The following is a 19,126-nucleotide window of genomic DNA, read 5'->3' on the forward strand; positions in this document are numbered from 1 at the left end:
TGTTTGGAACCAGTTACGCCCCTGCCATTGCTAAGTAACCAATTGGTTCCTAGCAACACAAATAATAATCTAATCATTCGGGCCAGCCCTTGGAGAGCTGTTGATCATCTCAGTGGTCTGGTTAAACTAAGATATACTTATGATTGTCACCTTCAGAAGGTTGTTTTCATAGGAATCACGCTTTTTGTTTACGTTGCTTGCCAAGAGATTCCGTGTGGAGAGAAGACGTTGTAAGGACAACGTCCTTCCGCTATTTTCGTTCCACTGTAACACCTTGCTAAATTCTTTTGTACATCATCGTGTGTAGAATTCTCTGGCCTTTCCAACGATATATAATTCATATATGAACAAAAATTGTACCCACAGATATCCATGTATATATGGCTGCAAGAAAACAAATCTTTCCGGCCCAGACCCAGTTTCTCTCTGTTCAGGTAGGATACTACATATCAGTCGGCAGCCTCCTTTATAGCCTGTGTTTATATGTAATAAATTATCAGTACCCAGTTACCTGTCTTACTCTCTGGTCCTCACAACGTTATTGTTGTGCTTTTTCTCTCAGTCTTCAGAAGAACTTTTGAAAAATTAGCTTCTCATTGACTGATGGTACATTCAGGAGAACGAAAATCAATCTGGTAAGGAGGAGAGTGATTGTTGTTGAGTTGCTACATTCTTCTTCAGCTTTTTTCCACTTTTATCATCCTGTTTTGATGAAACATCAGACGTTACAAAGTGTTTATGTGTCCGTAATGAATGTTATTCTTTCTAATGTTTGGGGTTTGTTAAAATCGTATAAAACAGTACATAACGTGAGTGAAAAATACTGATCTGTTTAGAACTGTGGCACGTAGCAGCTCGCCCAGCTATGCTGTATAATCATCATTTATCTGGCACGTATTCCAAACGAAGTGTGTATAAAACAAGGGCTTTCTGAAGTATCCACAATTAGTGCCTTCGAGTTCTTGGCTGCAGCAAGCACACTCTGGCTTCTGTCCTAGAGGTGAGTATGGCCCCGAATTCAGCCTTAGAAAGATTCTCTTTCTGGCGATCTTTGGAACATAGCACAAAGGTCTGGTTATTCTTTCTCTCATTTTTAGTTTTTCATCAGTATGTTTATTACATTTTGATATCCAGCGTAATCTTCAGTTGAACAGTAATTTGTACATAAATGGAAACTAAGCACCAAATAGTTTGATTTATAGTATATCACAATCCCAAGATTCCAGAGGTCTTTCCTTTCTCTTGCTATAAAATTGCAGAAATATTCAACTGTAAAACTGCTTTTCTGCCCACAGTAGTTCTGAGGCTAAGGCATAATGATTAAAAGATGAACATCTTATTACAGACTTGGCAGCATGATCTGGCTCAAATCCTTGATGCTCCTTCTGGGCATAGGAGGTGCCCACCTCCAGTGCTTCACGCCCAGTGGCAACGTGCCGGCTCTGGGCAGCAATGCCAATCTCTCTGGCATTGTAGATTTTGGACTCGGGCTCTACAAACAGCTAACCCTGGAGAGGCCTTCGGAGAACTTCATCTCCTCCCCCTACAGCATCTGGGCAGCCCTGGTCGTGGTGTACTTTGGGGCAGCTGGCAATACCCAGGCACAGCTGGCAAAAGTGTTGCAAGTGGCTGATAAGCCTTCTGCAAACCGACTGTGGAAAGGGCTGGAGCATTTGTGAGTACAGTGATAAAAGGAATCAAAGATAAACAGTTATAAAATGTGATAAAGCATCAATTCTGTCTACCTGTCTTTCTTTCCTTAAATGAATTACTGTCTGTAGTATAGTATTTCTTTTCAGATACAAGCAAGAGTACAGCACCACCATAAGTGTCGATGTGGCCAACAGAGCTTACATCAACGAATCCTTCACATTGCTGCCATGTGTCCAAACTGCTTTCCCAGATGAGCTCCGCACCCTTAACTTCTATGATGTGAGTTTAATATTCCCATGATTTGGTTTATGTATGGTAGTTTGTCAGGCTATTTGATCACTCTGTGGCTGAGAGAGCCTATGAAAAACTATAAAGACAAATGATTGATACTACACAGCTAACCAATGTATGCGTATTATTCATGTGGATAGTATTCATTGTTGGAGGATTATAACTTTAATTTTGCATGGAGATGTTTTTTATACGGTAGGGAGTGGTCACAACAAGGACCAAAATTATTCAAAAGAATAGGTGAGCCTGATGTAATTACAAAGAGTAGGTGAGGTTGATATTAGAACACAACATCAGAGATTACAACACTCCTTAGAAGTCTGTTGGTGTAAGTATGAGGTCTGGGAGTCCAGTGTGAAAGTTCTACCCAACCTTCTTTAGACTAAGAAAGCAGCCGCAGTCATGAACGACTTCGTCAGCCAGAAGACACGAGGCTTCATCCCCAACATTGTGACAGAAGACCTCATCCGCTCAGCCAACGTGGTCCTTGTGAACGCCATCCACTTCAGGGGCCTCTGGAAGAAAGCGTTCAAAAGGCCGTCGACCCAAAGGCGAGACTTCTCTGTGGCTCCAAGCAATACCGTTTCAGTCGACATGATGAGTCAGGTTGAGGACTTCAATTATGGTAAGATTTGAGTATATTGTTGTTGTTGTTGTATTATTATTACTTGGTTCTTTAACCAGACCATTAAGAGCTAAGGAAAACACACTTAGGGGGTGCCTGAGATGAGGAGTATATTTTCTGAGTGTATGTGTGGTTTTGGATGGTAAGGCCAAATTCATTTGCCATTCACCTCAACACTTTGTGTGGTGGGGAGGAGGGGGTGGACACTCTGCAGGCATCACAGGCTTCTATTTTCTTAGTTGTATTCTTTTATCAAGGCATTTTCACTTTTTTAAATCATCGATCCTTACTGTTAATATCGTGCGACAATAGCAAAAGCGAAATTCATTGCTAAATCGGATAAACGAGTAAATGCAAATCTGATCATACGTGAACAGGGGAATCAGGAGAACTCGACGCACGTGTCCTGGAGATGCCGTACGCTGGAAGCAGCCTCTCCATGATCCTTCTTCTTCCCAATGCTAACGGGAAGGGATCCAGTCCTCTCGCTAATCTGGTCAGGAGACTCAGCAGTGCTGCTCTCAGAGATGCCATCAGTACCAGTAGACTGAAGAGTCGCCCAGTGGACGTGCTCCTTCCCAAGATCAAATTCCGTGGAGAGCTGTCCAAAAACTTGGTGGATGTGAGTATGACACAGTCTGAACAATGCTGCTAGGCGCTTTTATACATTTGCTTTCTATTGTGGCTTCCCAATCAGTAAACTGGACTATTACTGGGTCTGGCTAATGCTTGTGAAGGCGACCACAGATGAATAACAGGGAGCTGTATGATAGCTGCACCAATGAGCCATTTGATGAATGAAGTTAAGCAATACTGGTTATGCATGCATAGCCTCAGGTGTCCGTATTATCAAGCAGTATGTGAGGATATTGCAGTCATAATAACCAGGGTGATGAAGGCTGTTTTTCTACTATAAAGACATAAAGATTGATAATAATCTCTCCTTCCTCTCAGGCAATAAAGAAGATGGGCATTAAGGACATCTTTAACGAAATTCGGGCTGACCTGAGCCAGTTCAGCTCCAAGAGTAAGTTGGTCGTGACCGACATCATCCACAAAGCTCACCTAGACATCGACGAAGAAGGAACAGAGCCTGTAGCTGCCGCCAAAAGAAATCCTGAAGCTAACAGGAATCGTTCGGCACCTGTCCAGTTCCACTGCGACAGGCCTTTCGCCTTCGTGATCTGCGACCGGAAGACGAACAACATCCTCTTCATTGGAGATGTCAAAGATCCTGGTAGTTTGCAGAGCTAATCCCAATCTGTTATGAGGTTGTCTGACTGGAAATCCTTTGAATGACCCTCGGGAAGTGATCTACGATGTAGGCCTATATATCCTCTATATCGTCCACTCTACCCAAGATACTTTGCCCTTTCAACCCTCAGAAAACTTCTTTCTCGACAAATGGCTATGGACATCTGCCTTTCATAAAGCTACAATGCTCTTCTATTGTCATCCTTTCTTTCAGCTGCAGCGCCTCAGTGGCGTGGTCGGTATGGTCAAGACCTGCCACTTCGGTGGCTGCAAGTTCGATTCCCGGCATTCCATTGAGGTGTGAAAGATGTGTATTTCTGGTGATAGAAGTTCACTCTCGACGTGGTTCGGAAGTAACATACTAAGCCGTTGGTCCCGTTGCTGAATAACCACTGGTTCCATACAACGTAAGAACATACCACACAAACAAACACACACACACACACATGCACAAACCTTCCAAGATACATACAAACATATATATATATATATATGCAAAGTGTTATCCTCACACAAACAGTTCCTGGTATACTGAGTTATGAGTTAAAATGTTGTAATGAAATAGTTTATGATAGATTAAAGTAATAGACTGGCATACATCTGCTCTCATTCTACCTGTTGTGTTTTGTACAGAATAATAAAGAACCCTGACTCGACTTCTCATTGAAGACACGATTTCAAAATCTTTATTTCTTACGAACAAGGAGACAATGTCCTCACTTCGTTATATAGGGATTTTGTAAGAAAAGACTTACATGGCAGTATATATCGGTGTTTATGGCATTATGTGGGACTGTGGTACTTCGTGGTGATATGGTAAAATAAAAATGTAAATGTTCGTTTGTTCAAAACTTTAAATCTCCGGAAGCTCTTCACCGATTGCCTTGCAATTTTGACACAACATTGCATTCGAACACGAGCGTGTTTTTATAATGGGGTTTCATCCTACCCTCCCCCTCCCCTCCCAAAGGGGTGGGGGTGAGAAGGGATTACCTGAAACGGTACAGAAACAGCAAGTAGGAGTGAGTATATCTTGGAATATCTTCCTAGAAAGTGCAGGAAGGGACACTGAGATGGTATGGACACATTTTAACTGAGAAGGGAAGAAGATTGTCCTTATTTTGATCGGAGTGGGACTATAACAACCCCGTAGGCCTAAATACTCTCTTAATCCTGGATGGAAGAGGCTCATCTACAACGGAGATCCCGTATGGAAGCCGTGCCTAAGCTGGGAATTATTATTATTATTATTATTATTATTATTATTATTATTATTATTATTATTATTATTATTATTATTATTATTATTATTATTATTATTATATTATATTAATAATAATAATAATAATAATAATAATAATAATAATAATAATAATAATAATAATAATATGTGTAAGAAAAATCCACAAATATATAGTAAACTATATTGCTACGTAAAAGACAAGAGCAAAGACTTCTGAACTACCGAACCGTGTTCCACATCAGTGTCTACGTTGTAATTTTAAACACACACTGATGGTTTTGAATTATATTTGGCTCCGTGGGAGGCAAATCTATTTGACAACCCCCCGTCCCCTCCCCGCATCCCGTGAGTGCCCCAGCATAAAAAAAAGATACGTAGACAGGACTCCCAAATGGGTTGAGTCACATAGCAGAGCAACCCTTGGCATCAGTATACTGGGCTTTGACAATGAAGTTCGATGCAAGTTACATACACAATCACCAGTCACTTTTACATTTATATATAAAAAAGATAGACAAAATAAAAGGACTGGTACAATCTCCTTAAGGAAAACACTTCTGAGCATGAATACCAACACTAACATAAAACGTAGTACTTGAATGTTCGGGTGTTCGAAAGAATTCGCTTTTGTCTATTAAATATAGTTTACCTATATAACGGTGTGTTTTTATAGCACAAACTGTTTACCGCGTGAATGTGAATTTCTTAGCAATAATAATAATAATAATAATAATAATAATAATAATAATAATAATAATAATAATAATAATAATAATAATAATAATAATAATAATTTGTCATAAAAACGTAAAAACTGATGAGGGTCACCGTCCAGGTGTTCGAAGGTGTTCGCTTTCGTACGTTAGATTATAATATACTTTACCTATTTACTACGATATTGTTAATTTATCGACAACAACAACAACAAACAACAACAACAACAACAACAACAACAACAACAACAACAACAACAATAATAATAATAATAATAATAATAATAATAATAATAATAATAATAATAATAATATAATAATAGAAGAAGAAGAAGATGAAGAAAAGTAAGAAGAAGAAGAGTCGAGCTGACGATGGACGAATGTAAACAAAAAGGAAAGATGAACGTCCAGGTTCGTGTGTTTGAGGTATTTACCTAAATGCATTTATTTCGTTTCCTCTCCCTGTATGTTTATTTAAGTGAGTGTTAAATGATTCCAGTGTTTGAATGTTAGAAAATGCTAAAAATTATGATGGTTATTATATAAATTAATTAAAATTATAATTTTTTGGTGTCGGAAGTTGCAAGAGGCATCGTTTGTTTACATCTTTTAAAAATTATTTATATTTATTTTGCCATTTTTGATGCTTCAGGTTTACATAAATCGAAATTAAGTCGTTTACAGTTAAAAATGCCCATTTTTACAGTAAAAACTCAATCACTAAGATATTATAATAGATACAAAGAGCTACTAAGGTAAACAACCGACTGGACTGGCCACTCACTGACTACCGCGGTTTTGGCCACCCTCCGAAAAAGTACTTGAACACATCCTGACACCGGAGTTGGTCATCGGTCATGAGTTGTTGGCGAGAGAAGGAGCTCAAGACCTCTACTCTCCTTTCGAAGTAAGTATTTTCTCCAAAGTTAGAAATTAAGGCCATATTTTAAGATTTAAACAGAGGGTAATGAAAAGTGTGGCCAACACAGTGCAAACTTCACCAAAACGCTTTCGAAATTTTTACTTACGATTAAAGAAGTTAGAAGATTGACGCCATCTCAATGTTTGCAGAGTCGCTTGTGTTAATAAACTTCCCATTTCCTGTGCCAAATCCTCACACCACCTGTACCCATAGACGCTGGGGCACTTTCCTCACAACAATCGTAAACCCGACCTCTAACCATTACTTATCCAAGGGGACTACGGCATTCTTTGCAGCGTTTTGCACTCTTCAATTGTTTATCAGTATTGCCAATTGGTATGTGTTTACCCTCCAAACTGGGTATAAGACTTGCACAAAACCGGGGAAATAAGTGAAATTAGCGTATCTATTTGTAGTATATATATTACTGCAATTTTATCATTACAGTACTGCATTACTTTGACAACTAGAATTCATGGAAACAGTTTGTAAATGCATCGGCGTATGTGTGAAGCTCCACTAAATTGGCAGTAAAGAGTCATTTTTCGTCGTATCGTCTGCTCGTAAAAGTACATCAGAAATATTTGTAATTTTTCGGGGTTAATTTGGTTGGAAAACAGGGATAATAGACATGAATTAAATAAACATTTGGAAGGAACAAAGTAAAGTTAAACTAAATAATGAGTAAAGTAAACAATTAAGGGAATAAAGCTTTGCACCTCATAATCCGTGTACTCGTGTGCTTGCTGCGGAATAGTTATTATAGATCTACCACTTAAAAGCTAAGGAAGACCACCGCATAGGGTATCACCTTGATAATTGATTTTTTGTATAGGGTAAAATACCGAATGGCCACCTTGGCCTCCACCGTAGCGCAACCACCTTCAAGCAAAAGTACTTTTAATATATCCTGTAACCCAGAATAGACATTAGTCGAGAGCCAGCATTCATTGAAGCAACACCTCGAGACCTCCACTTCCCTCCTGAAGTCAGTTTTTTCTCCCGAGTCACAAATTAAGGCTATAATTTCCGATCTTCAGGAAGGTGGTCGAGTTATGGTAGAGGCCAGGTGGCCATTCGGTATTTTACCCTATATATGCCAGTCTAGTTAATAGGAAAGCTCACCTTTATTGGACCCCTTTATTATATATATATATATATATATCTATATATATATATATATATATCTATATATATTTTTTTTTTGCGCCCCGACTGTATATATATAGATAGATATATATATAATGAAATTCGGGGAAAGACAAAGGACCTACATATGGTATTCATTGACCTTGAAAAGGCTTATGACAGAGTCCCTAGACAAGATGGTATGGAGGAGCCTGAGGGAGAAGATGGTGCCAGAGAAGTATGTGCGATGATACAAGAGAGGTACCGGAATGTATTTACCAGAGTGAGGAGCAGTGTTGGGGAGACAGAAGGTTTTGAGGTGAGAGTAGGATTACACCAGGGGTCGGCTCTGAGCCCCATTTATCTTTGAAACATAGTGTGGATGGATTTATAATAGAGGAAGTAAGGGAGACAGTACCATGGAACATATTGTATGCGGATGATATTGTTCTGTGTGCAGAGACAGGGAAACGATCTGGAAGTGAAATTGGAAAGATGGAGACAAGTACTGGAGGACAGAGGAATGAGAATAAGTAGATCCAAGACAGAATATGTGTACCACCACTGAGGGGGATGATAGAGAAAGTATTCAGCTTGGTGGAGAGCAAATAAGGAGAGTTGATAAGTTTAAGTATTTGGGATCTTTTGTTAACGCTGGAGGAAGTATGGAAGAAGAAGTAAAACATCGGGTACAGGCAGGCTGGAACAACTGGAGAGCGGCCTCGGAGTTCTTTGTGACAAAAGAGTGCCGCTTAGGTTAAAAGGAAAATTTCACAAGACGGTGGTAAGAACAGCAATGCTGTATGGTACGGAAACAGCAAGCATGAGAAAAGCAGAGCAGAAGAAGATGGATGTGGCAGAAATGAGAATGCTTAGGTGGATGTCTGGGGTAACAAGAGTGGATAGGATCAGAAATGACTACATAAGGGGGTCAACTAAGGTGGTGGAAGTATCAAAGAAAGTGCAGGAGGGGAGGCTGAGATGGTATGGACACCTGTTGAGGAGAGATGAGGACCACGCTGGGAGACATACTATGGGAGTGGAGTGCAAGGAAGAAGAAAGAGAGGGAGACCAAGAAAGAGATGGAAGGACTGTGTGAGAGGAGATTTACATGAGAAGGGAATTGATGAGGCAGAAGCGCAAGATAGAAATAGATGGAAACGGCTCATCCGAAAACGGCGACCCCATATAAAAATGGGAAAAAGCTGGGAAGAAGAAGAAGAAGAAGATATATATATATATATATATATATATATATATATATATATATATATATATATATATATATATATATATATATATATATATTATAGTAGATAGATAGATAGTATATATATATATATATATATATATATATATATATATAGATATATATATATATATATATATATATATATATATATATATATATATATATATATATATATATATATATATATATATATATATATATAGATATATATATATCTATATATATATATATATATATATATATATACTATATATGTATATATATATATATATATATATATATATATATATATATATATATATATATATATATATATATATATATATATATATATATATATATATATATATATATATATATATATATATCTATATATATATATATATATATATATATATATATATATATATACTATATATATATATAATATATATATATATATATATATATATATATATATATATATATATCTATATATATATATACAGTAAGTCCTCGGGTTACGTGGTCTCGACTTACGATGTTTCGTGGTTACGAACGCGCCCCATAAAATCAAAAAATATAAAAAATAATATTTTGGCGTCGTTCCGTCTTACGCGGTTTTAGCGTCGTAAGCAACGTAAACAAACGCGAACTAGTTCCAGGCACACGGCGGAAGAATACGCTTTGTGGGGGAGAGGACGGCGTCGCTTCGCTACGCTCAGTCCTCGTCCATACGCCATTTTGGTTGTTTACACTGCCTCTCTCTCCCTCGTGTTGTATCGTTTTTGTAACTTTTTGCTCTTTGTTATGGCTCCCAAGCGCAAGGCGGACTCTTCTGATGGTAGTGCATCGAAGAAAAGAAAGGCCATCACCATGGAAATTAAAGTGGACATTATAAAGCGATCCGAGAAGGGAGAAACGCCAACAAACATTGGCCGCTCGCTTGGCCTTAGCCGTTCGACCGTTGCTACCATTATCAAAGATAAAGAGCGCATCGTTGAACATGTGAAAGGATCTGCTCCTATGAAAGCGACAGTGATAACTAAGCAGCGTAGTGGTCTAATAAGTTGAAATGGAAAGGTTATTGGTGCTTTGGTGGAAGAACAAAATCAACGGCGTATCCCAGTCAGCCTTATGGTGATTCAGGAGAAGGCGAAAAGATTGTTTGAAGCGTTTGAAAAAAGAAAAGAAAAGGGAAGGGAGAAGTGAAAGTGAAGAGTTTGTGGCTAGTAGGGGTTGGTTTATGCGATTTAAGGCTCGGGCCAATTACCATAACCTTAAATTGCAAGGTGAAGCTGCTAGTGGGGATGAGAAAGCAGCGAGTGAACCTTTCCTAAAGCGTTGTCTGAGATAATTAAGAGGGGGGTTATTCTGCTCAGCAAGTGTTTAACGTAGACGAGACAGGTTTTGTTTTGGAATCACCTGCCTCAGCATCTCCAGTACTAGTATGTTCGCTCACCTCAAGAATCATCTGCCTCACCTCAAGAATCATCTGCCTCAGCATCTCCAGCAACTTCTGGAGGTTCTTTTTCTCTTCACTAACCTCCCCCAGTCTCTCCAGCACCGCAGCTTCCTCTCCAGTGTGCAAGCCAATCAAACTAATAAAGGTAAGGAATTGTTCTCTCGTTGTTATTGATAGGTATTTACATTAAATCATGTGGTATTTTTCAATGTTCCGACTTACGCTGAAATTCGTGTTACGATGCATCGTAAGAACGGATCAACGTCGTAACTCGAGGACCCCCTGTATATATATATATATATATATATATATATATATATCTATCTATATATATCTATCTATCTATCTATATATATATATATATATATATATATCTATCTATATATATCTATCTATCTATATATATATATATATATATATATATATATATATATATATATATATATATATATCTATATATATATATTTATATATATATATATATATATATATATATATATATATATATATATATATATATATATATCTATATATATATATATATATATATATATATATATATATATATATATATATATATATATATATATATATATCTATCTATATATATATATATATATATATATATATATATATATATATATATATATATATATCTATCTATATATATATATATATATATATATATATATATATATATATATATATATATATATATATATATATCTATCTATATATAGACAGTCGGCGCAAAAAAAAAGCGAACGATTCCCTATAACTGTAATAAGCGTTCGGACTTTTTCTTGCGATTTCCGCCCGAGAAGTATAATTTTCCCCAATTTTATCGTTCGTCTGGCAGCCTCTATTGTCTCGCTGTTCGTACCATGAGTTACTAATGCACTTCAGTGATACTCAAGCTGTCCCGAAGGTCTGGATGTCATTGTATGTGCTCCTGCCCCATTCACGCTTTCGTCACCGCTACATTTGGCGCTCTTGCGCGCTAGCTAATGAATTATGGCTAAAACTTCCTTATCCTTGGTTAAGAAAGCAGAAATTGTGACCCTATGGAAAACTGGCAAGTCAATGTCAGCTATTGCAAGAGAGCTGGGAATCTCTAAAAGCACCGTCTCATTGTGGTGCAACCGCTCCAAGACAGGAGACCTTGATTCATCACTGAAGCGGAAGAAAGGCTCAGGGAGGGAGGCCACGAAAAACTACAAAAAGAACGGATAACATTTTAAAAAGGATTGTTATGGAACATCCATCAATGCCAGCCAAAATTTTAAGTCTCAAAACCTGATCTGCTTAGGAACGTATCTGAACGGACTGTGCAACATCGATTGCAGAAAGACCTTGGTCTCCCATGTTGTGTTGCAGCAAAGAAGCCACTCCTCACTAAGCCTATGAAAAAAAAAAGGATGGCTTTTTGCAGAAAATATTTGAAGTGGACTGAAAAGGATTGGGAAAGGGTAGTTTTTAGCGATGAATCTAACTTCCACATTCATTCATAGCGCTGGCAAAAAAAGTAAGGAGGCCCCAAGGATCTAACCCGCTATGCATCAAAATACACAGTCAAGACTGTGAAACATCCAGCTTATGTGATGGTATGGGGATGTTTTCAGCGGATATGGGGGTAGTGGGGGATTATATTTTCTCCCAGAGAGCACGACAATGAATGGAGAGATTTATGAAAATGTCTTAGAAAATGAATTAGTCCCTTACAAGGAACTTTTGGGCATGCGTGTATTTATGCAAGATGGAGCAACCTTGCCACCGATTTCACAAGGTCACAAACCTTCTTAAGGAATTTAATATTCAGAAATTGGACTGGGCCAGGCAATTCACCAGATTTAAACTCATTGAAAATTGCTGGGCATACATGAAACGGAAACTGAAGGCACTAGCAGATGAGAAAACGTCCCTCCCCAAATTGAAGGATGCCATCCGTAAATTTTGGTTTGAAGACATGGATGCACAATATTTCCAAGATTTAGCACATTCAATGCCAAGAAGGTTAAAAGCTGTACTCAAAAATAATGGAGAAATGTCTAAGTATTGAAAAAAATATAAGTGAACTAAAATTCCCTTTTATTTTCCTTTTTTTATATCATTGCTATGATCTGTTTACAAATGTAGTGGGCGTTGGTTTTTTTTTTTGCGCCGACTGTATATATATATATATATATATATATATATATATATATATATATATATATATATAATATATATATTATATATATATATATATATATATATACACACATGGTAGACGGGGTTTCATATTGATTCTAATTACAAAACACCGAGGTCGAGGGTGATTTGTAAGGTCAGAATCGACATAAACGTATAGCGTCTCTGTTGGCTGAATTGATTGCATCACTGTCCATCCTGATTTCGTTCCCGTCCACTTGGACGGTGGTTCGATCCCATGTGGGGACGAAATTATTATCAACTAAAAAATTCTCCTTCGGTACATATATGAAATATCAATTCCGAGGTTGAGCGAATTTAGATATTAAAGGACATTTGTACTCGAATGATATATATATATATATATATATATATATATATATATATATATATATATATATATATATATATATATATATATATATATATAGTATATATATAGATACTCATAATAAGTATACGCCATATTTATATATACAAATATACTAATACTATATATATATATATATATATATATATATATATATATATATATATATTATATATATATATATATATATGTGTGTGTGTGTGTATATATATTTATACATATATATATAGATAGATATATATATATATATATATATATATATATATATATATATATATTATATATATATTACATATATATACATATATATACTATATATATATATATATATATATATATATATATATATATATATATATATATATATATATTATATATATATACATATATATATATATGTGTGCTTAAAAAATCACAGTAGATGCTCATGACTTCATTAAATAAGCAAATACCACAGGAAAATGATAGAAAGCCAAGAGCATTCGTCTTTACTAAGACATTGTCAAGGAGCGAATGAAATACATTGACATCACAAAAGTGGAAGTAGATGATGCGTTTTGTACACTTAGAAGCAGACGGTATGGCTTTAATCAGACGGTTCCTGTCGATTGGAAGAATCGAATGCTGGATTATTGCTACGGAAAATTGAGAAAGTGCTGCAACCGTCTTGAAAGGAAGCTTCAAGTCAAGCTGAAGAATCTTATTGCTGAAAGCGACTGGACTAAGCATGCCAACGTGGACTTCATGATTATTTATCAGACAAACCAGGTGGATAGTGCTACGACAACGGCTTTGGTATATGGTTAAGCTTTGGTGTATTTAATGGTAACCTGGACTGTGTCGACATTTCAAAATCCTTTTGTTATTCGGAAAAATTGAATCAAAACCTATGCCCTGATGATATCAATATTTGTAAAGGTATTGTGTATGGTGCTATGACCAAGCCTTCTCCCCCTAATGTACCCGTGAGATTTCTCCAGGCTTTTAAGAAAATTAAAGAAGACGAAACAGTGAAAGTGACAAAAGCAAATAAATCTAATGCAGTGGTAATAATGAATAAAAGTGACTATGTAAGTAAAATAATGACATTGCTAAATGATACTGATATTTATACGAAACTGAGGTCTGATCCTACACAGACAGTGAACTCCCATTTTAATAAACAAATTAAATCCATTTTGAAAGGCTTGGACCATTTAATTAAACAGTTTACACCACAATGCGCCTCCCTACCTTATATGTATGGTTTAGTCAAGACTCATGAAATCAATAACCTTATCAGACCAATCATTAGTTCAGTGGGCTCAGTTACGTAATATTTATCTAAATGGCTTGTAAAAATTCTTGCTCCTTTGGTAGGAAACATTTCTAACACAAATGTTAAAAACAATGTTGATTTTATAAACAAATTGAATAGTTTAAATTTGAATTTTTATTTTAATATGGTTAGTTTTGATGTTGTCTCTTTATTTACAAAAGTGCCTGTAGATGATTTACCTGAATATTTGGAGGATGAATTAGAACATCATAACATTCCCTTAAATGTAGCAAACCTCATTAGTCTCATAAGGTTATGTATCAAAGATAGTAAATTTTGTTTTAATGGGGAATTTTTTGTACAAAAGTTTGGCAAGGCTATGGCTAATCCCTTATCTCCTGTCCTTAGCAATATTTACATGGAATTTTTTAAGACAAAACTCTTACTAAGAATTTTGTCCCAAAAAGTTATATGGTTTAGGTATGTGGATGATATTTTCTGTATTTGGCCAGTTCACGAAAATCTCCTGGAATTCCTTAATAATCTCAATAATTTAGTTCCTTCTATAAAATTTACTGTAGAGGAAGAGAGAAATTGTAATTTGAATTTTCTTGATGTAACTGTCCATAGAAATGATAGAAATTTCACCTTTTCAGTCTTTCGGAAATCAACTAACATTGCCCCTTTTGTTCATTACTACTCCAATCACCATCAAAATGTTAAATTCTCTGTTTTTTCTGGGATGTTCCTAAGGGCTTTACGTGTCTGTAGCCCGCAGTTTATTGACGCTGAAATTCAAGCTATTTATGATATTGCATTGAAACTTAAATACCCAAGGACTTTTGTAGATGTGGCATGGAAAAGAGCTAGAAAAACATTTTATTCAACTAATGACAAACTTGAATTTAGTAAGCATAACATTCTAAAATTACCCTATGATGAAAGGTTTTTAGATATTCCTAGAATTTTAAAGCTTTTTAACATAAATGTTGTTTTCAGTAATATTAATGTCAAGAGTTTAGTAATCAAAAATTCTCCTAAAGATTTTTCAGGCTGCATATATGAAATTCCTTGCAAAAAGTGTGATAAAGTCTATTACGGACAGACCGGTAAATCTCTTTCACAACGTCTCAATCAGCACCAATATTCTGTGAGAACTGGGCAAATATCGAATGCATTATTCGTACATATGAGAGATTTAGATAATCCTATTAACTGGAGTCAAGCAAGAGCCTTAATCCCATGTAATGACAGTTAAAAGTAATATAATTGAATCTTGTTTCATCAAGTCAAATAATAGAAATGTTCTAAATTTAAGTCTTGGTTTATTTAAACTTGATGCTTTCATAATGAAAAAAGTTGTAGATAAATATAAGCAACAAAATTAATATATTCAGTTTGTACATGTTTTGGACTGTAAAGATACTTTGTAATTTCGGTTAGGGTCAAATCTGTTTAGGTTTGTGACCTTGTGATATCCAATAATCCTGGATTATCTCTTAATTTTACCCTTTTGACAATTAACCATCTTGTATTCTTGATCTTGTTGTGTACCTGAGACCTTTCTCTCCAATTGTATTTCATTCGCTCCTTGACAATGTCCTAGTAAAGACGAAAGCGCTTGGATTTCTGACTATCATTTTCCTGTGGTATTCGCTTATATATACATAACATATACATACACATATACATATATTACCTTAATATACAAGAAAATTCAATCGTACTAGTAAGTCATTAGCCTACCTGTAGGCAAGTAACAGGCAGCTGTACATTTTAAAGTTTGCTATAGCCTAGCCTATGACAGTCTAGTTTACAGGAACAATTTTTTACTATTTTTTTATGAAAAGTCTCATCTATATTGTAGGTAGAATTAAGCAAGAGCTCCTCATGGGATATTACCTTGGAAATTGATTTTCCCTGTAGTATTTTGGATGTTTGTCAAGAATTTACTGTTATTTTTTGTTGGTCGACTGTAATTAGCTTCTAATTAACCTTATAACTAATACATTATTGTATGCTGGCCATCCTGGAATACTGTCACACATACATAGTGTTAATAAAAGGTGGAATTTCCTTCACTTGGTGGCCTTGGGGGGTGGAGCCCCCCTTCTAAGTAACACGGCCTGTTAGGTTAGGGTAGGTTATTTCAGTATAGTTCCTTTTATAATAGCTTCACCTGACATTTTCCCTTACCCAAGCCCCCCCCCCCCCCCCCCCCCCCCCCTTTCCCGAACGAAGAGTCCCTGATAGAGATGTCAGGTTAATATTAATTGACAGACAATAAACAATACCGCCTCCTTCATCAGCAACACTAAATGTATAGGTAAAGTCAGTTTCCAGGGGCCATGCAGAGTTGTTGCTTAGAAATACTCAAGAAAATTCAATGACTAAGACATTAGATTGCATTTTAAAGTTTGCCATACCCTGTAGCTAAAGTTAGTCTACTTTACAGGAACAACTGTATAGAAAGGATCACCTTTGTTATAAATATTGTCATACCAAAACCAATTTTTAAAAAAATTTAGATTAGCACTAGATGGGCATTTTTGCATAGCAAATATTAACCATAGACATTTATCATTTCTTGTCATCTTATACATACTATGTCTGTCGTGATATCGTATTCATATAAAGTATTTTATATATTTTAGTGTTGTTTTTATGAATCTATTCATATCAACGCCAAATTAACTTCAATTTGACATTGATGTGAATAGATCAATAATTAGAAACTAACCTATCTGTACGTGTATTCATATAGACAAGTACAGGGGTGATTTGTTTAATGAAAGCTGTGCTATTATATACATACATATTTATTTGTACAGTACTTCATGTAACCTATGATAGGCACATTTAATTTTTTGAGGATCTTACATTAACTGTGGCGCTGCATCCCTTTTAGTCTTGGGTGATACAATATGCAAGAAAGGAATACTGTTATAACTTACTCTAGAAATGTATGTATATCATAATAGGGTTGTGAATTACCACAGAATTAATTTATATATACTGTATTTGACTATCTAAATATGTAGGTATGTCAAATGCAGTTAATTTATATAAGCATCTGTGGATGTAGGTATGTTGTTAAATGTTGGTAATCTAACTATTTAAAGATGTAGGTGTGTCAAATGAGGTCAGTTTATATAATTATTTTTGGTCAAAAGTGGTTGATTCATATAACTATCTATGGATGTAGGTATATCAATTGTGGGTAATTTGACTTGTCGGAATGGTTGGTTGCTTGATTTTTGTTGTGCTATTCTGGCAGAAATATTAAGCCCCAAGCATTAGTTAATGTGTTTTTGGTATAGCCTATATAGATAATATGGCTACTGTGCTATATATTTTTATATTTGATATTGTCCAGGAGATACTATACGCTTTGATAGAAAGTTATAGAATGTTGTAACCATTTTTACTAAAGATATATGTAAGCCTCTGTGACAGAGGGACCTCCTAACTTGTCCATATCCTAACCCTTTTTGGCTTTGCTTGTCCCATCGAAGCCCTGAATCCAAAATGGAAATCAAATAGAACAGGATAGAATTTAGAATTTAGACCAAAGGCCAAGCGTTGGGACCTATGAGGTCATTCAACGATGAAAGGGAAATTGAGAGTAAGGGTATTAAAGGCATATTAGGAAAACCTTTTGCAGTTGAACTGTGAAACAATTGCTAGGCGAGGGTTGAGGAAGTCAGATGGAAGAGAGAGGATATGAACGGAGGTACAGTAAAAGGAATGAGAGAGGTTTCAGCTAGGGCCCAAAGGATGGGACACTACAAAAAACCCTTAAAGTATTGCCTACAGTGCACTGCATAAGGCGCACTGATGGCGCCACCCACCTGCAAATAGGTTAGGCTGAAACGTCCATGCCATGGTAATGACTGGGAGAGAATGGATCCACTTAGGGTAAAATACCAATACCTGGCCTCTACCATAGTGCGAACACCTTCCCAAAATTAGAAAATTATGGCCTTACTTTGTGGCTTGGGAGGAAAATTGACTTCGAGAGGAAAGTACGTATAGAGGTCTTGATGTGTTGCTTTGACATACGCTGGCTCTTTACTTATGTCTGTCCTGGGTTACAGGAAGCATTAAAGGTACTTTTTCGGGAAGATGGTCGCGCTCCGGTAGAGGCCAAGTGGCCATTCTGTATTTTAACAAGATTGTATCCGATTCCCAAAGGTTTATGTGTACTGTACATAGTACTATACCCTTCTTCCTATACTCTTTTTTTTCATCTGTCCATCCGCCTGTGGTGTTTTTGCATGGTAACACTGCGTCCCTGGCATTAGATAGTTACGCTACGTGTAAGTTTTAGGCAAATAAAAGGATATCTGGGTGTACATTTGCAACTGAAAAGTGTTTTAATAATTTACTGTATGCGAATTACACCGTTAATATTCGAAATAGGATATTATTATAATCGTTGAATGTAAGCTGAATGTAACTATCTAAAGCCTGGGACGCAGTGTTACCATACAAAAACACCACAGGCGGATGGACTGATGAAAAAAAACAGAGTATATTCGAGTGCTTTAGCCTAACCCCATTTGAACCCAGTGTGTGTGTGTGTGTGTGTGCGTGTGAATTTGATTCTCCCCCACGGAAGTTGGTGTTACTTCATTTGTTCTTCATTTTGGATTCAAGGTTTTTGTATTGACGGGTGTATTAAAAAATATTTTAAGAAATCAGGAAGTTATGAGGCCATTCTGACTATTTGAAATTATATCAAGTTTAAAAGTGACCAGTAAATCATATATCTATATATATA

At 36.0% G+C, this 19,126-nt stretch overlaps 2 protein-coding genes across 3 annotated transcripts in view; both read left to right on the top strand.

Annotated features, from left to right (window-relative positions):
* Positions 1-845: 845 nt before the first annotated feature.
* On the top strand, positions 846-4,246 carry LOC135199376 (leukocyte elastase inhibitor A-like). 2 transcript variants are annotated; one of them, XM_064227359.1, is made up of 6 exons: positions 846-1,000; positions 1,346-1,675; positions 1,800-1,932; positions 2,326-2,569; positions 2,947-3,191; positions 3,524-4,246. In XM_064227359.1, exons 2-6 carry the CDS (start codon positions 1,356-1,358, stop codon positions 3,821-3,823), a joined length of 1,242 nt encoding a protein of 413 aa, XP_064083429.1. In that variant the 5' UTR covers positions 846-1,000; positions 1,346-1,355; the 3' UTR covers positions 3,824-4,246. The 2 variants fall into 2 exon arrangements, with proteins under 2 accessions (XP_064083429.1, XP_064083430.1); XM_064227360.1 differs by having other exon boundaries at positions 958-1,069.
* Positions 4,247-6,132: 1,886 nt separating this feature from the next.
* LOC135199377 (leukocyte elastase inhibitor-like) overlaps positions 6,133-19,126 on the top strand; it is a 31,752-nt gene continuing 18,758 nt past the window's right edge. The window contains exon 1 of the mRNA XM_064227363.1: positions 6,133-6,205. The gene's annotated coding sequence lies outside the window, so the exon portion shown is untranslated. The remainder of the gene's footprint in view (positions 6,206-19,126) is intronic.

Source organism: Macrobrachium nipponense, chromosome 25 (genome assembly GCF_015104395.2).
Source record: "Macrobrachium nipponense isolate FS-2020 chromosome 25, ASM1510439v2, whole genome shotgun sequence".
In the NCBI taxonomy this organism is placed as follows: Eukaryota; Metazoa; Arthropoda; class Malacostraca; order Decapoda; family Palaemonidae; genus Macrobrachium; species Macrobrachium nipponense.

What these genes read in the sequence shown, in the direction of transcription:
- LOC135199376 (XM_064227359.1), top strand. Translation starts at nt 1,356, where the DNA reads ATGATCTGGCTCAAATCCTTGATGCTCCTTCTGGGCATAGGAGGTGCC. An exon ending in TGGAAAGGGCTGGAGCATTT is followed by an intron (nt 1,676 to 1,799) that starts GTGAGTACAGTG and finishes ATTTCTTTTCAG; the next exon opens with ATACAAGCAAGAGTACAGCA. An exon ending in GCACCCTTAACTTCTATGAT is followed by an intron (nt 1,933 to 2,325) that starts GTGAGTTTAATA and finishes AACCTTCTTTAG; the next exon opens with ACTAAGAAAGCAGCCGCAGT.